The sequence below is a fragment of the Heterocephalus glaber genome, unplaced genomic scaffold (assembly GCF_053883595.1).
Source record: "Heterocephalus glaber isolate CG9 unplaced genomic scaffold, H.glaber_assembly_v1.0 deba00001773, whole genome shotgun sequence".
In the NCBI taxonomy this organism is placed as follows: domain Eukaryota; kingdom Metazoa; phylum Chordata; class Mammalia; order Rodentia; family Bathyergidae; genus Heterocephalus; species Heterocephalus glaber.
The window spans coordinates 1,004,406-1,020,004 of NW_028258463.1; the positions used below are offsets into that span (position 1 = coordinate 1,004,406).

Below are 15,599 nucleotides of genomic sequence, written 5' to 3' on the forward strand. Positions count from 1 at the left end.
CAGGTGTGGTGGCGCATACCTGTAATCCCAGCACTCTGGAGGCTGAGGCAGGAGGATCGCTGCATGTTTGAGGCCAGCCTGGGCTACATAGTGAGTTCAAGGCCAGCCTGAACTGCATAGCAAGACCCTGTCTCAAAAAAAAAAAAAAGACTGCAAACTGAACTGGCAGGTCCTCTCACTGTGAAGTGCTCGCCACACCGTCCTTCCCCGGCTCCTGTCTGGTTCTGTTGAGCCTTCAGCTGCTTGTTAATATCACTTTCAAGAAAAGCTTTTCCTAACACTGCAAACTAGGTTAAGACTAGGGCCCTTTGACTACTATCTTTACACATCATCTCTCTTTCTTCATGCTCTTAATTGCCTTTAAATAATTGTGTGCTGATTGAATGGTACCATCCTTGAGGAATTGTGAGTTCCGTGAGGTTGAGTGTTGGCCAAATCCACTCTGACTACAGGTTCATGGCAGAGCCAGGCAGGCTCATTGCAGAATGCTCCACAGATGCCAGGACATCAATTTGCCAAGCAGTTACTTTGCCTTTTTCCATGTTTGGAATAAATTATTCTATTATGTTCTGCAGGGCCTGAGGGGCTCTAAATGATGGGACAAAGAACTCAGAAAGGCCAGAGTTTGTGTGCCCCTCTTTCTTTGCAGTTTTTAGATGTTGATATATCCCCCAATTCTGCCAAGTGCATATTTGTAACTGATTTTGACTCTGAAGTTAAATTGCTAATAAATCTGTATATGACAATGCACAATTGTCTATCTTTCTGTCCACATGTCATGAGTATATAGCTCTTCGATCTTAGCCAATGGCATAATACTCAACCCCACAGTCCCCTTTTTTATAGAATCATCAGTTTTGCCCCAGTTTTCTCTAATTTTAGCTCTGTAAACCAGGTGCCTTTACACAAAAGAATCAGCAGATAACAATCACTTAAGTCACACTAAAGCTTGTGTCACAAGTTGTGTATCGTGTGCAAGGCCAGGACTGTGGTGGGGAAAGAACAAACTAACAGTTCAGGTGTGTCAGAAAGTGAAGAGTTTTTGATACCCTGCAAGTGAGCTGCAGGTGCCATGCGAAGGCTATGGCCCATCCAAAGCAGCATCCCAGACAGGCTTTCTCTGGGTCAGCTGCACTTCGAGTGCCTCACAGGAGCACCTGTATTATGTCCACAGTTGCTCATTAAAGGAGCCAATCTGATAGGGTCCACTGCTTCGGCCCTCACAGAAGGCTCCTGGTGAGCACGAATGCTGAGCAAAGGGTCATAGGCCTTTGAATGTGCATGCTTCACATCTGAGGCGTGCTTATTGCTTACTTTTACATGTGGTTTAGCCTGGGCAGGATGTGAGGGGCGTTCAGTAAGCGCTGGTTCTGAGGAGTCTGCTGGGGCGAGAGGCTGTGTCCAGGAACTGTACTTGCCCTGCCAATTAACTCACTTTCCCCCAGTGAGCCCCACACCTTCCCAGACACTGAGAAAGTGAGTGAGCTGTTTTTGAAAGTCAGGTGATTCTCAATGAGTGTTTTAAAGTACCGTGGAACAAGAACCTTGAGTTGCTGGCTGCTGGCTGCTGAGAATACTCTTTTGAGCTAGATATCTGTGACTTTAGCACATCACACGGAAGGAGTGGAAGGAACTGACTGTCAAAACATAAGTTCCCCAATTCTTGTGTACGTACTAATAGGAACAAATCATCGAGGGGCTGTACATCTATAAAAACAAAATAGGATTGTAGCTAATTGGGAGCTCTGTCTCATGTAGTTATAGTCATCTGTGGATACTTGAATTAAAAAAAACACAAGGCACCATTTTACTTCATATGTTTATTAACTACGTCATTTATGGATAATTACGTATGCCGTTTTATGCTATTTTGATCAACCGTATGCTATTAATAATAGTAATGGTAATGGTAATACTATGCTATTAATAATAGTAAAGGCTAGATTAGACTCACAGGAAAAGAAAACTTAAAAACCTTTTTATTTTTCTTGAGACAGGGTCTGCCTATATAGTTCAGGCTGGCCTTGAACTCACTGAGTGTAGCCCTGGCTGGCCAGGAACTCATAGTGATAATCCTGACTCAGCCACCCGAGTGCTGGGATTAGAGGCATGTGCCACCAAGTCCAGCTAAAATTTTTCTTCAGTGTACCTACTGATAGCCAGCTATCTACCATTTACTAGGCTAGTGATCTTAGTTTTTTAAATCTTCTAAATGAGGATATACTTCATAATTCATATTTTGTCATGAAATTAAAGGAGTGAATGTGTATTATAAGAGAAATGGAGAGTCTAGTTCAATAAGTAAAGAAATGGTGTAGATTTTCTTATTTACCTAAATAAATCAGAATAGAAGGACTTAGTATATTCTAAGTGAATGGTGGTGGGTATCAAAGGCTATTCCACGGCTGGGGATTTAGCTCAGTGGTTCCACCGCCTGCTTCTCAAAGGCTATTCCACTGGATGCATTTAGAAGAGTGATTAATGGTTTTATTTCTAAATGTCAATATTGATAATACTTCAGGAATTACATCTTTTTCAACTATATGATAAGCAGTTTACTATACTCAAAGTGATTGTTTTAAAACTTTTTATATGTATGAGCAAATATCTTAGAAGACAGGACAGCGACTTGCCGAAATTCGAACCCACATAGTGCCTGACAGGAAAGGAATAAAGATATTTAATTTATAATCTTCCCTAGCCCTTCGTGAACAAAACGTGTCCACCGGGCCCCAGTTCTCTCAGTGGACGAAGCCTGTAGTAGCCCCTCGCCAGCCCTAGGTGGCGCACGTTAGCGTCCCCGGGGCGGGCCGTCCGGGCGTGCCTCTAGCTAGTCCCGTGGTCTCTCTCGGCTTCCGTGGAGCACGAGCAAGATGGCAGCCTTCGAGATGGTTAGGCTACGGCTTCAATTTGACTACCCGCCGCCAATCACCCCACATTGTACGGTCTTCTGGCTTCTGGTGGACCTGAACAGATGCCGAGTTGTCACGGATCTCATTAGTCTCATCCGCCAGCGCTTCGGCTTCAGTTCTGGGGCCCTCCTAGGCCTCTACCTGGACGGGGGACTGTTGCCTCCCGCCGAGAGCGCGCGCCTGGTGAGAGACAACGATTGCCTCAGGTGCGCGCGGCGGCGGGGTGGCGGGCGGGGGGCGGGGGGTGGCGCGGCGGACGCGCCTGCGCACGCCGGGGTCGCCACTGGCGCCCACAGTGACTTTGAGTGATATAGTCTAGGGTGGGTCTTAGGAATCTGCACCTTAACCACCACCCCAGGTTGCTCCTGATTGTGGGTGGACCAGACCTGGGACTGCTCTCGTGCTCATGAGCAGGCCCGGTGCTGCTTTGAGCCTAGGTTTAGCGAATGCTCCCTCAGCGAGGCACACTATGTTCCCTGCGCGGGAAAACCGGGCTTCCCTGGGCTGATCCGGGGTTGCGTGCAGGAGACCAGGAGGACAGACAGGGACAGTCGCGATTTCTCCATAACGGCGTGATGTTCACCTTAGGCACCCTGCCATGTCCCCAGAGGCTCCTGGTGTGTGTCATTTTGTGTCTCACCTAGGGGTTTTGGGTTCCCTCAAATAGGGTCCTTTTCCGCGGTGACTTGGGACACACAAAATAATTTTAAAGATGCTTTTGGAAATATAAAAAACTGATACTGAGGTGAATATCCAGGAGCAATAATAGCGAGCATTGCCATGCGCAGTTGAGTTGTCTCAGGAAGGTGAGGAGACGTGATCATGTCAGTTCAGATCAGATTTGTAATTGTGGCCTGATCACCCGATGAATTATGCTAGAATTGTGAACTAGGCTTTCTCTTGCTTGTCTTGTTCTGTTTTGCTGTGTGGGGGATTGAACCCGGGGGCTTGGACAAGGTAGGCAATTATTCTGACACTTATCTTCATTCCCAGCCCTTTTTATTATTTATTGTGAGACAATGCCTTGATCTTGCAATCTTCCTGCCTCAGGCTCCCAAGTAGCTAGGATGACGGACCTGTGCCACTATAACTGGCTCCCTTTGTTGTTAAATATTGCTTTCTGTAGAGTATATCAGAATCACAAAATTTCTCCAGAACATCAGGGAATTTCTCACTCTTAAATCAGGATCACTGTGATTTATTAGTAATATTCAGCTGTTTCAAATAACAATTTGAAAGGAGAATTCTTTTCCTTTTTTATTGTCTAGGTCTACACTCTCTGTAATTCAGATGCTCTTTAAATATGAATGTTATTAAGGGCCATGTCCCAATTAACGTTGCTTTCTAAACTTTGCCTAATGAATTAATGACTTGCTACTAGCTCACTACAGTTATACTTCAGTTTATGAATCATCTGGGATTTATACTCTCTATTATAAAAGTAACAATGTCAGAAACAGCCATGAAAGCTGTTTTAAGTAATAATTACAGCATGATGCCATGCAAATTCTTCCCAAATGCTTCAAATGCACAATTGCATATGGCAAAATATACGTCTTTGGGGGCCAGGAATGTAGCTTAGTGGTGGAATGCTTGCCTACTATGTACCCTGGGTTTGATCCCCTGCACTGTAAAATGAAAGTATCTCTGCAGCTGGCTTCAATGGTAAATGGAGAAGATCATAGGAAAAGACTAAATTTGAGAAGTTTTGGTTTTTTTGTTTCATGCTTCTAATCGTGAAGGTCATAATATGGCCACTGCAAGCCTCAGCCAGGCAGGAGGGAGGCTGCGGGAGCTGCTGGGGCCCAGAGGGAAGCCTCCCTCTCGACCCTACCTTCCTTGTCAAATTTTATCTTCAGTCAGTAGGACACGTTCATTAAAAACCTATCAATGTCTCTGTCAGAGGACTAACAGCACTTGTTGTGTTAAAAAAAAAAAAAGTTAGAGCTGACATTCAGCTAGCACTTGCTGTGAACCAGGCATGTTGTTATGTATAGTAGCCCATCTGAGTACTGTCATTAGTATCATTTTCATTTTTACAGAAGAGAAGTATTGAGGTAGTGATTTTTAACATTAATAACAGTGGCAGAAGGACTTCATGGCTGAGTAATATTCCATTATGTATGTATGAGTACATATATCATCCACATTTTCCTTAAGCACTTATCTGTAAAGAGATCCCTAGGTTGAGTCCATGTTTGCCAAAATTAGCCATATTAAAAATAAAATCTCAGCTAAGCATGGTGGCACATGCCTGTAGTCCCAGCACTTGGGAGGCTGAGATAAGAGGATCACTGTGAATTTGAGGCCAGCCTGGGCTACATAGTAAGTTCAAGGCCAGCCTGAACTACATAGCCTAACTATGTAGTGAGACCTGTCTCACAAAACAAAACAAAAAATAAATAAAATCTCATTTTAAAAGAAACACATATTCAAAACAAAAAACAGATGATTAGCATTGCCACCTTTTAGAGGAGGTGCCATACGTATAATGGAAAGATGGTGAGTCTTTCAGTTAGACAAACTGAGATTTGGGTGCCTTTTTGCTGCTTACCAGCTGTGAATCTTGGGGAAGTTACCCATGTGAGCTGTAATTTTGTAGCCCGTAAAATGAAAGCTACCTACTTTGGGATGGTATTTAGATCAGAGAACGTGTATAGAAAATGCTTGGGGCACAGCTGATATTTGGGATATTAAACTGACCGTGTGAAAGTTGACTGTAAGTGATGCTACACAGACCATTTCGTCAAAAGGAGTCTTTTGTCCTTAGGGGATGTGACATTTCTCCTGGACTGGTGGTAGTGACATTAGTGGAGTCATCTCAGTCAATAGATAACTTCATCCTGGAGCCAGGCTTTTGAACTTGCTCACTCTAGCATTTGCTCTATTTTGACAGAGTCAAGTTAGAAGAGAGTGCAATTCCTGAGCTTTCTGTCCCAGTCAGCAGTGGTGGCGGCACTCATTTCTCACCTGTAAAAGCCAAGAAGCGGCCTTCTAAGTTGGAGGAAGATGAAGAAACCGAGCTAGGTTACATATTCTCAAAGAAGCACTGGAAGAGGCAAGAGAACAGCAGCAGTCAGGAGAAGGCCTCGCATCTGGACCCAAAAGCTGTGCCAGGCCAGCCCGTGAGGAAAAAAACCAAGCGAGAAAACAAAGTAACTTGTGACAGGGTGGATGTTGATGACAGAGAGGCCAGAAGGAAGTCACTGCAGAAGGAGAAACGTGAGTGTAAGAAACAGACCAAGAATCGCAGGTCTCCAAAAGCACAGGCAGTAAAAGAATGGAGCATCCCGAACTGTAGTCCCCTCAAAGGCTCTGCCGGATACGGCATTGGCAAAGCCAAAAGTAAAGTCGGGGGAGGAGTGTGTGCAAAGCACAGTTCCACGTCCTCCTCAGAGTCAGAGTCTTCTCATGAATCGAGCAGCGATCCTCTGGGCAAGGCCCCGCTGGAAGCTGCAAATTCCTTGGAGAAACTGTCAGCCGAGTTACCAAAGGGCAGGCCCTCTACGAAACACACAGCTGCAAACAAACCGCGCACAAAAGCCGCCTTGAACCTTGCCCCTGGCAAGGGCAAGACCACCAGGGCCTCGTCCTCGGCTAGTTCAGATTCCAGTTTGGATTCGGTTGATGAAAATGTGGCATCCAAGCGCTCGCCGGAGCGCGGGGTCATCTTCTTAAAGACAGCTGGCCTCTTGGCAGGAAGGGGTTGTCCGGGGCCCGGGCCCTCGCCACAGACTCCAGGCGCCACAGGATGGAAGCCTTCTGAGTCGAGTGACGGCACACAGGCTCCTGTTCCTCTGCCCAGCACGTCTGTCCCCACCAGCTTCGGCAGAGGATGGGGCCGAGGAGAGGACCTTCTTTCTTGGAAGGGGGTGAGGGGTCGGGGCATGCGGGGCAGAGGTCGAGGACGAGGGCACGCTCTGTCCTGTGTCTTAAATAAAAACCCTGAATGTCAGAAGCAGCAGCCCCTAAGCGAGACCGTGACAAACACATCCACTATCATCCCGCTAAGCGAGACCGTGACAAACACATCCACTATCATCCAGGTCAGTATTTCTCATGCATCGCCCTGCTCCCCTGCCCACCGCGCATCTGGACTCCCCTCTCGCGTTCCCGTTTTCTCTCCAGTCACCAAGTCACACGACTGATGGTGTTTTTCAGAATCCAGTAGAGCTACCCAAGAAGGACTACAGTCTGTTACCACTGTTAGCAGCTGCCCCACAAGTTGGAGAAAAGATTGCATTTAAGGTATATTTTAAAACAGCAACAATTACACCGAAAATGGTTGGCTCCCCTTCCAAGTAGACTCTCTTAGCAAGTGATGTTAAATATGTCGTGTTTAGAAAAGCCCTTCTCCCTGGAATTGCAATGTCGCACAGGTTCACGGTGGAGTGGGGGCTCAGACACCTTGGGCACTTTGGGTTTTCTTGGGGGTGGTGGGAAGAGCGTGGAACAGGGCAGTGTAAGAGGACTGGCGCACTCGTGGGGTTTTTTGTTCTTTTTCAGCTTTTGGAACTAACATCTGATTATTCTCCTGATGTCTCTGACTACAAGGTAAGGTTGTTCACTTAAAAGTAATTAAGTTAGTTGGGTATGGTAATGTGTGCCTGTAGTTCTGGGGAGGCTGAGGAGGATCACTTGAGCCAGGGATTTCACGGCCAGCCTGGGCAATACAGTGAGATGCTGTCTATACAAAGAAATTTTGTTAAAAATTGAGTTGTCACTATAATAAAACTAAAGTTATATTTAATACTAGTGGATGTTATAGTTTTTTTAAGGAAATAATATAATAAAGTAGAAAATGAAAACATTGTCAAGCCCGGCACGGTGGCACACGCCAGTAATCCCAGCCCTTGGGAGGCTGAGGCAGGAGGATCGCCATGAGTTCAAGGCCAGCCTGGACTACATAGTGAGACCTTGTTTCGAAAAACAACAAAGAAACATTATCGAAGTGTAAACTTGTTAATATGACCATAAAGTCTCCCAATATTTTTTTCCTAGGAAGAATACAGAATGAAAATGATGAACTTGATTTTGTGTGCGTGTGTGCATGTGTGATGTGTGTGTGTGTGTGTGTGTGTGTGTGTGTGTGGTGCCAGGGAGCAAACTCAGACTCTTGCACATAACTAGGCAAGTGCTCTGCCACTGAGCTACTTCCAAGCCCTGAGCCTGAGTCCTTTTCTGTTTTTGAGACAGGGTGTTGTTTTGCAGTCTCGGCTGGCTTCGAACCCACTTTATAGCCCAGGCTGGCCTCAGCCTCAAGATCCTCCTGCCTTGGCCTCCCAGGTGCTGGCATTCCAAGTATATGCCATTCCCCTAGACTGATCTTGATTTTTAGTCATTTTTTTCCTAAACAATTTAGATACACAAACTTATTTGAATGTCCATCCCTCCGTGACTTTAAACTTTGAAGGAAAATAATAGCTCTCAGGCAGAAATTTTTTATTATTATCATCCTGTATATATTTTTTAACAGTGCCGGGAATCAAACCCAATGCTAAGCAAGCATTTTTATTGAGATAAAATTCACATCACATAAAATTTACCGTATTAAATATTTTAATGTCTACAAATCAGTGTGGTTTTTTTTAGTGTATTTACAATGTTTTACATACTGATATTTGACGTGGATTTTTATTTTTGAAAGGAAGGAAAACTATTAAGCCACAATCCAGAGACCCAGCAAGTAGATATAGAAATCCTGTCATCCTTACCTGGTGAGTCTTTTAGAGACAAATAAAACTGTAGGCTCCTCATGTTTCCAGTGGGTTCTGAACAGTCCTGGGCAGAGGCGTTCTCTTCATTGCTCTGTCTGGTCTCTGATTGGTGCTCTGCACTGCCAGTCAGCGCCCTGCAGCCCGGGGTGTGCTCCTGCTCCTTGGGGTGAATGTCTTCTAAGTGGTGGTATTGGATTGGTTCTCAAAGCTGTCAGACCAGTTGTTCTAATCACTGTAATTACATTCTTTTATAAAAGATTATATAAGCTGGTGAAATTGATTGCAAAAAGGAATATTTCTAGGTAACCAAAATTGAAGGCTGACTCAAGAGCATTACAGAAAAAGTGCTATTAAATTATATGTGGGCAGGTCATCTGTAAAAGATTGGGAGGAATTCAGTAAAAACTTTGGAAGATTCTGCACTTAGATTGCCCTGCAAAGTGTTTGATTTGTGATCACTTTAAAAAATTACTTCAGGGCCGGGGATTTAGCTCAGTGGTTCCACCGCCTGCCTTGCAAGCACAAGGTCCCTAGTTGGATCCCCCGTACCAAGGAAAAAAAAATTACTTCAAGTTGGGTGTGATGATGCACGCCTGTAATCCCAGCACTGAAGAGGCTGCGACAGGATCACTTCGAGTGAGGCCAGCCTGGGCTACATAGTGAGACCCTGTCTCAAGGAATTCAAAACCAAACCAGACAAACAAAAAACACTTTCAGGAAGATGGTGGAGTAGTGAACAGCAGAGAAACAGTCTGTCCAAGATTTGGTGTCCAGATGCTGGAGTATAGCAACGTGAGGAAGAGGAGAAGGAGGAGGGAAGTGGGTCGTTGGGACCCAGCAAGGATCTGAAGCGAGAATTGAAACCCACAGGGAGACCAAAGAGAAAAACCACTTCACATCAGCCAAGTGTCGTGGCACATGCTTGTAATCCCAGCACTCTGGGAGGCTGAGGCAGGAGGATCCCAAATTTGAACCCAGCCTGGGCAACTCAGTGACTTAGCAAGACCCTGCCTCAAAATAAAAAGTAAAAATGGGCTGGAGATGTAGCTCAATCCAAAGACCCTGGTACAAAAAAAAAAAGAAAATCTCAAAACTGGAAATTGTGGACAATACATTAAGAGTATAGTTTATACAAAACAAAACAAAACAAAAAAAACACATCTCTGCTTAGTGAACTCTTAATAAGACCTGCTCATCTCTATTTCAAAACATCGATAAATGAACCTTCTTTTGTGGTTCAGTCAGGATAGACTGATGTGCGCATACACACACTCTCATGTACTATTTGATTAATTTGTGTATGGTGGTGCTGGGGATTGAACCCAGAGCCTCGCATGTGCTAGCCAATCGCATGCTGTCTTAGTGTCTCCCTGCGTCACCCCTGATTTCCGCCACCAGTTACTGGTTCTGAGAGTCTGGAAAAAAGGGCTTTTACTACAGAGAGCTCAACTTGGAATATGTTGTGGGGTCCCCAGCCCGAGAGCAAAGATAGCCCTTTTCATTCAGCAGACTCTAAAGCAATTAATTGTTTCTGTTTTTGATTAGTAACATAGTAAAAGATAGACCATTTCAGTAGAAATGAGTGAAAAGAGTTTTCAGCAAAGTCCCTTCATGATACGAATTAAATGATTAGAGGCATTTACACCGGTTTTCCAGCTTTCTTCCAGTATGGTCTCATTTGTAGAAGCCCTCATTTTTAGGAATGGTGGACAGAGAGGTTTGTTGATGGCCAAATTCCACAGACAACCCAATCGCTGCTTGTCAGGTGATTGACAGTGGTGACATCCAGTTTCTTCCTTTGGGCCCTGTGAAATAAATGACTTTAGTGCCTCTCTCTGAGAAATACAAGCAGTCCTTGCTTCGCATGGTTCTGATAAATGTGAATTTTAGTTGCCATGGTTTCAATAGCACCAGTCCCCCAACAATCCCGATGTGTTCACTGTAACCACATGAAGTACTGATAAGTGCAGGCAGTGAGCCCCAAGTAGGCAGTGCATCGTGATCGCTGACCATTCCCGTCTCTCCTTTCAAAGTCCAGCAGGGATCTGTCGCTGTGCATCTCGCATCTGTGAGCAGGCAGCAGTGTGCTGGGTGAGTGTGCTGCCTCCCTGTCTCCAGATGGTAAATGCACATTTTCATCAAACGGATAACTGAAATAGAGAATTATCCCACAAAGGTGAAAGCTCAGTGGAGAAACAAAAAGGCAATTGGAAGTGCATACAAATGGAATTTAAGGGGCTGGGGATTTAGCTCAGTGGTTTTGCTGCCTGCTATGCAAGCGCAAGGATCCGAGTTTGATCCCCGGTACCAAAAAAAAAAAAAAAAAATCAAAAAACAAATGGAATTTAAGGAGTTGCAGATGAAATAGCAAATGGTGGGAACGCTGCCATTGCTGTTGGTTCCATGACTTCCTGACAAAATTGAGGACAGTGGCTCAAATGAAGAGGTTGCGAATTTTCCCAGAAGTGACACCAGCTAAAATCTTCACAAAGAGCCCACAAAGTGAAAAAAAACCCAGACTTTCAGAACCGTTTCATGATGTTAGATGCTCAAAGGATAAAAATGCCGGAAGCTGATCCAAACCTGATGATTCCTCAAGGCGTGGGAAAGGTGCTCACTTGGCATTGTATGGTTCACAACCAGACCACAAGCATTGTCCCAACTATCCTGAGAAGTAATATGTAGCATGAAAATACTTTTACTGTTTTTTAATTTCCTTATACAGTAAAAGTTTTTAATATTTTGATGGCAAATTTTTAGTTTGTCAGAGAATCGTAATTTTCCCTGTGGATTATGAAGACTGCCAGGTGTGGTTTCAACTTGCACAGTCATTTTTCTGAGCCCATACTAGTGGGCAAGGCTGAAACCTGAGTGTGCTCCAGGTAGTAGGCGTGTGTGGTTTCTGAGGAGAGGGCACCCTTTCATGTCACTGTCCTTGTTGAAACAGTTATCTTTGGGGATTATCTTGTTGCTCCACATTCTTTTCTGGGAGTACTAGTGACAGTTCAAGCTCCTTTCTTTCTGTTGAACGACAAGTTGTCTCTGATAAATGGCCAGGAAGCTCACTGTTGCTGGGACAGGGTTCTCTGAGAGCCTTCTGTGACTGAATGCTCTGTGCTTTCCAGCCTTCACAGCAGTTGGGTTTGTTGTGACTATTTTCCCAGTGATGTAAATTCTCCATGCACTGCATAAGAAATGACTTACTGCCTTTCCTCCTTCCCTTCTGGTTTCAGCTGTGAAGGAACCTGGGAAATTTGACTTGGTTTATCACAGTGAAAATGGAACCGAGGTGGTGGAGTATGCTGTGATGCAGGAGAGGAGGGTAGGTGCGAATCTCTTCCCATGTTGCTTGGTCCGGCATTCTCCTTTGCCGAATAACCTGGGGTACGGAAGGTGATCCTGCAGCTCCCTGGACTCCCTGTGTATAAACTGCCAAGGATCTAGGCCCTGGGGGCATCTCGTATTCCCTGTGGAGTAGCAGTAACAAGTGCCAGCTGCCAAATCAGGGTGCCACCAGGGACCCCAAAGAGGCTATGTGGAAAGGTGCCCAGACAACACAGGGGTAGAGTTAAAAATTATAGAGTTAAAATTATAGTTAGGCAGGGCATGGTGGTATGCCTGTAATCCCAGCACTCCATTGGCATATACCATTTGGAGAAGGGCATAGAGTGTATAGTTTGAGGTTTTCCCAGGCGATCACACACACAGAACCAGACTCAGATCAAGAAACAGACCCTGAATGGCCCTCAAGTCTCCCTTGTGTGCCCTGCAGCGACTGCACCCCTGCAGTTCTGACTTGTGAGAGCAGGGGTAGTGTAAAGAATGGCAAAGAAGGATGATTCTGTCCTTTAAATTGCTGTTTTAGGAAGTACAGTATATGGTTTAGACTTTTTTTCAGGTGATAAACTACCAGAGTTGCTAGCCATGGCTGGCTTGTAAATAGAATTTATTCTTAAGAAAATGCTCTCTTGGGCTGGAGATTTAGCTCAGTGGTTCCAGCGCTTGCCTCAAAAGCGCAAGGACCTAAGTTCGATCACTGGTACCAAAAAAAAAAAAAAAAAGAAAGAAAATGCTCTGTTAAGGTGCTCGTACTTGGAATGTGATGTTAATTGTTTTGTAAATTTTGATATTGAGAACTCACATTTTGTCTTGAGTTGTAAACTTTCAGAAACCCTAACCAGACTATGCTTTCTTTCATTTTTAAAGGTAGGTGACACTCTTAGGGGTTTATCCCAGAAGTACATTTTAAGGGTTTTTGGTAGGCTCGACACATTTGGTCCAGTCTCCTGTATTTTATTTGCGAATATAAGCTCTACTTTTTGTTGAAATTATTCCTAGAAAACTGGATTGGAAAGTAAACTTTGGAGACAGTCCCCTGTTCTTTAAACAGAGGCCTGAAGTACACGAGAAAGCTCGTAATTGACTTTTTGACACTAGATGGCGCCGATTAGCCATCCATGTGGCCAAGGGTGCCTTACTTTCTCCGTGAGTTGTAGCAGTTCCGTTTTTAGGCAGTTTAGAACAGGAAGAACAGAGCTGCGGAAAAAGCCTCAGTAACCTGTTGATGCCAACTTGGGCCACCTCCATCTCCCAGGGGTCTGCAGGCCCCCGATCCACAGGGCCAATTCTGGCGCCTTATAACCTCCCACAGTACTTGGGCTCTCCAGCCACTATAACCCCTGCTGTAAACCAAAGAAAGATGAAATACGTTTGATGTAAAATATAGCTGCATTCTAGGTGAGTTCTTATACTCTAATTGAACTCAATTTCATGGTACTAAATTATTTTAGTTCTTTATTCTGTACAAATGGAAATTTACTTGACTAACCTAAAATTTTGTAACTTACTAAAACCTACATTAAAAAAACCTGTATGACCTCAAAATGAAGTGCTTAAACCGAATATTTTGTATTTTTCTTCAGATCACTGTTTTCTGGAGAGAGTTGATTGATCCAAGACTGATTATTGAACCTCCAAGTAACACCTCCAGTACTGAGCTTATCAGAGCATGACCTCCACCCCGAGGCTTATAAATGTCTTGCTGTGAAAGTGACTGCAATGTGAGGTTTTTTATTTTTAAGAGGATTTAGAAGTTGTGTGTATTGTTTGTTATCTTCATTTTACTGTATAGGGAAAAAAATCTACCTCATCATTTAAAATTGGGTGTTGGTTTGTAGACCATTTTTTCCTTCAGATTAACTTCAGTTAACAAAATTTAAAACATAACATTTCCCCCAGGCATTGTTTTATCTTTGGTTTCTTTGTTTTTTTGACCATTGAAGTATTGGTCATCAGTTTGTAATACTAAGTACAAGAACAGGCTGCATATCTTGTCTCAGTAAATTTTATCAAGTAACATTTTTAAAAAATTAAAACATGTTGCTTCACCTAATTTTTTAACATTTGAGTTCCATTAAATGTGGAACATCTTATAAATTTCAAGTATTTTATACTTGCAGTTGCCAAGAATTAACAACCAGTTGGATTTGTTGCCAGCAATGAATTAAGGAATCCTTTCATGTTTTTCTCCACTTAAAAATTAAGGATTCTCAGGGACCTGTGTGGAGCAGTGAAAACAGTACCTTGTGTGTGTTGGGAGGAGAGCGGGTGGTGCACCCCGGGGAGAAGATTCGCCGTGCCCCCCGTGAGCAGGGAGTGGTTTATCTTGAGCCAAGAGCCTGGCTCAGTGTGCCGGAGTGAGGATTTGGAAGAGAAATTGCCTCTTCTGTTACTCAGAGACCAAAATGGCTAAATATATGATGTGAAAATTGCTTTAACAAAAGATCAGATCCCTCCTTCAGCTTTGCAGATCTCTAAATAAAGTCATATTGAACTTAATATCCATGCTGAGCCATCATGTTTAGTTGAGTATTGCAAACTGTTGACTTGGTGTTTTTTTTGTGTGTGTCCTGGGGATCGAACTGGGGACCTTGCGCTTTCGAGGCAGGTGGCGGAACTACTGAGCTAAATCCCTCCCCGGCTGTCTTGGTTTACAGTAATCCAAGAGGTTGTCATTTTTCCAAGCAAGTAGGTTTGCTGTGGCAGAAGAGTCTGACTTCACAGTCTGATCCAGTGGAGCGCATCAGATCGGGAGTCCTTGGCCGAATGAAGATGCCTTCCGATTTTAATTGACACAACATGGGTGTGGATCATAGTGTGCAGCTGTGGTGGGGATGTGGCTCCGTGGTAGGGGTTTTGCCCATTGTACATGTGGATCTCCCTGGGTTCGATCCACAGTGCTGCAAAAAGCAATGTGTAGGTATTGATTTAAATGCGAAGTACTCTCCAAAAAGAGATTAGGAGCGGGGTGTGCTGACACACACCTGTAATCCCTGCACTCTGGGGTTCTGAGCCAGGAGGGTTGTGAGTTTCAGCCCAGCCCAGGCAACTTAATGGGACCCTGTTTCAACATTAAAAATTATGAAAGGACTAGTGATCTAACTCAGTGCCAAGGCCTCGGTTCAGCCTCCAGTACTCCCACTCTCATACACCAACTAAGAAATGAGTTCGATCTTGGCAGAGAGTTTCTTTGGGCCATACTTTTCTTCCAGGGTTTGAAAAACAAATTCAGATAGTAGTCAAACTGGGTGTGCTAGCACATACCTATAACCTCAGCTGACCAGGAGGGTCATGAGTTTGAGGCCAACCTCAGATAGTAAGAGCCTGTCTCAAAAAATAAACAGCTTGGCAGGGTATGGTTGTGCACACCTGTAATCCCAGCACTTGGGAGGCTGTGGCAGGAGGATCGCTGAGAGTTCAAGGCCAATCTGGGCTACATAATGAGTTCAAGGGCAGCCTAAACTACATAGTAAAACCCTATCTCAAACAAAAAAACAAAGCAAAGATAGATTGCAAAGAAGTGTTGCCTTCAGGGTGTGTTTTCAGGTTACAGCAGTTTACGCAGAATCTTCGAAAAAGGTGATGAAATCAGTCTACAGTTCTTGACCAGCTTTGTTTTGTTTTGTTTTTT

General features: G+C 44.2%; 1 protein-coding gene across 1 annotated transcript; it reads left to right on the top strand.

Annotated features, from left to right (window-relative positions):
• The first annotated feature begins 2,839 nt into the window (after positions 1 to 2,839).
• On the top strand, positions 2,840 to 14,467 carry Coil (coilin). Its single transcript, XM_004859799.4, has 7 exons — positions 2,840 to 3,118; positions 5,809 to 6,958; positions 7,074 to 7,160; positions 7,419 to 7,466; positions 8,560 to 8,629; positions 11,863 to 11,951; positions 13,552 to 14,467. Exons 1-7 carry the CDS (start codon positions 2,874 to 2,876, stop codon positions 13,639 to 13,641), a joined length of 1,779 nt encoding a protein of 592 aa, XP_004859856.1. The 5' UTR covers positions 2,840 to 2,873; the 3' UTR covers positions 13,642 to 14,467.
• The last annotated feature ends 1,132 nt before the right edge of the window (positions 14,468 to 15,599 follow it).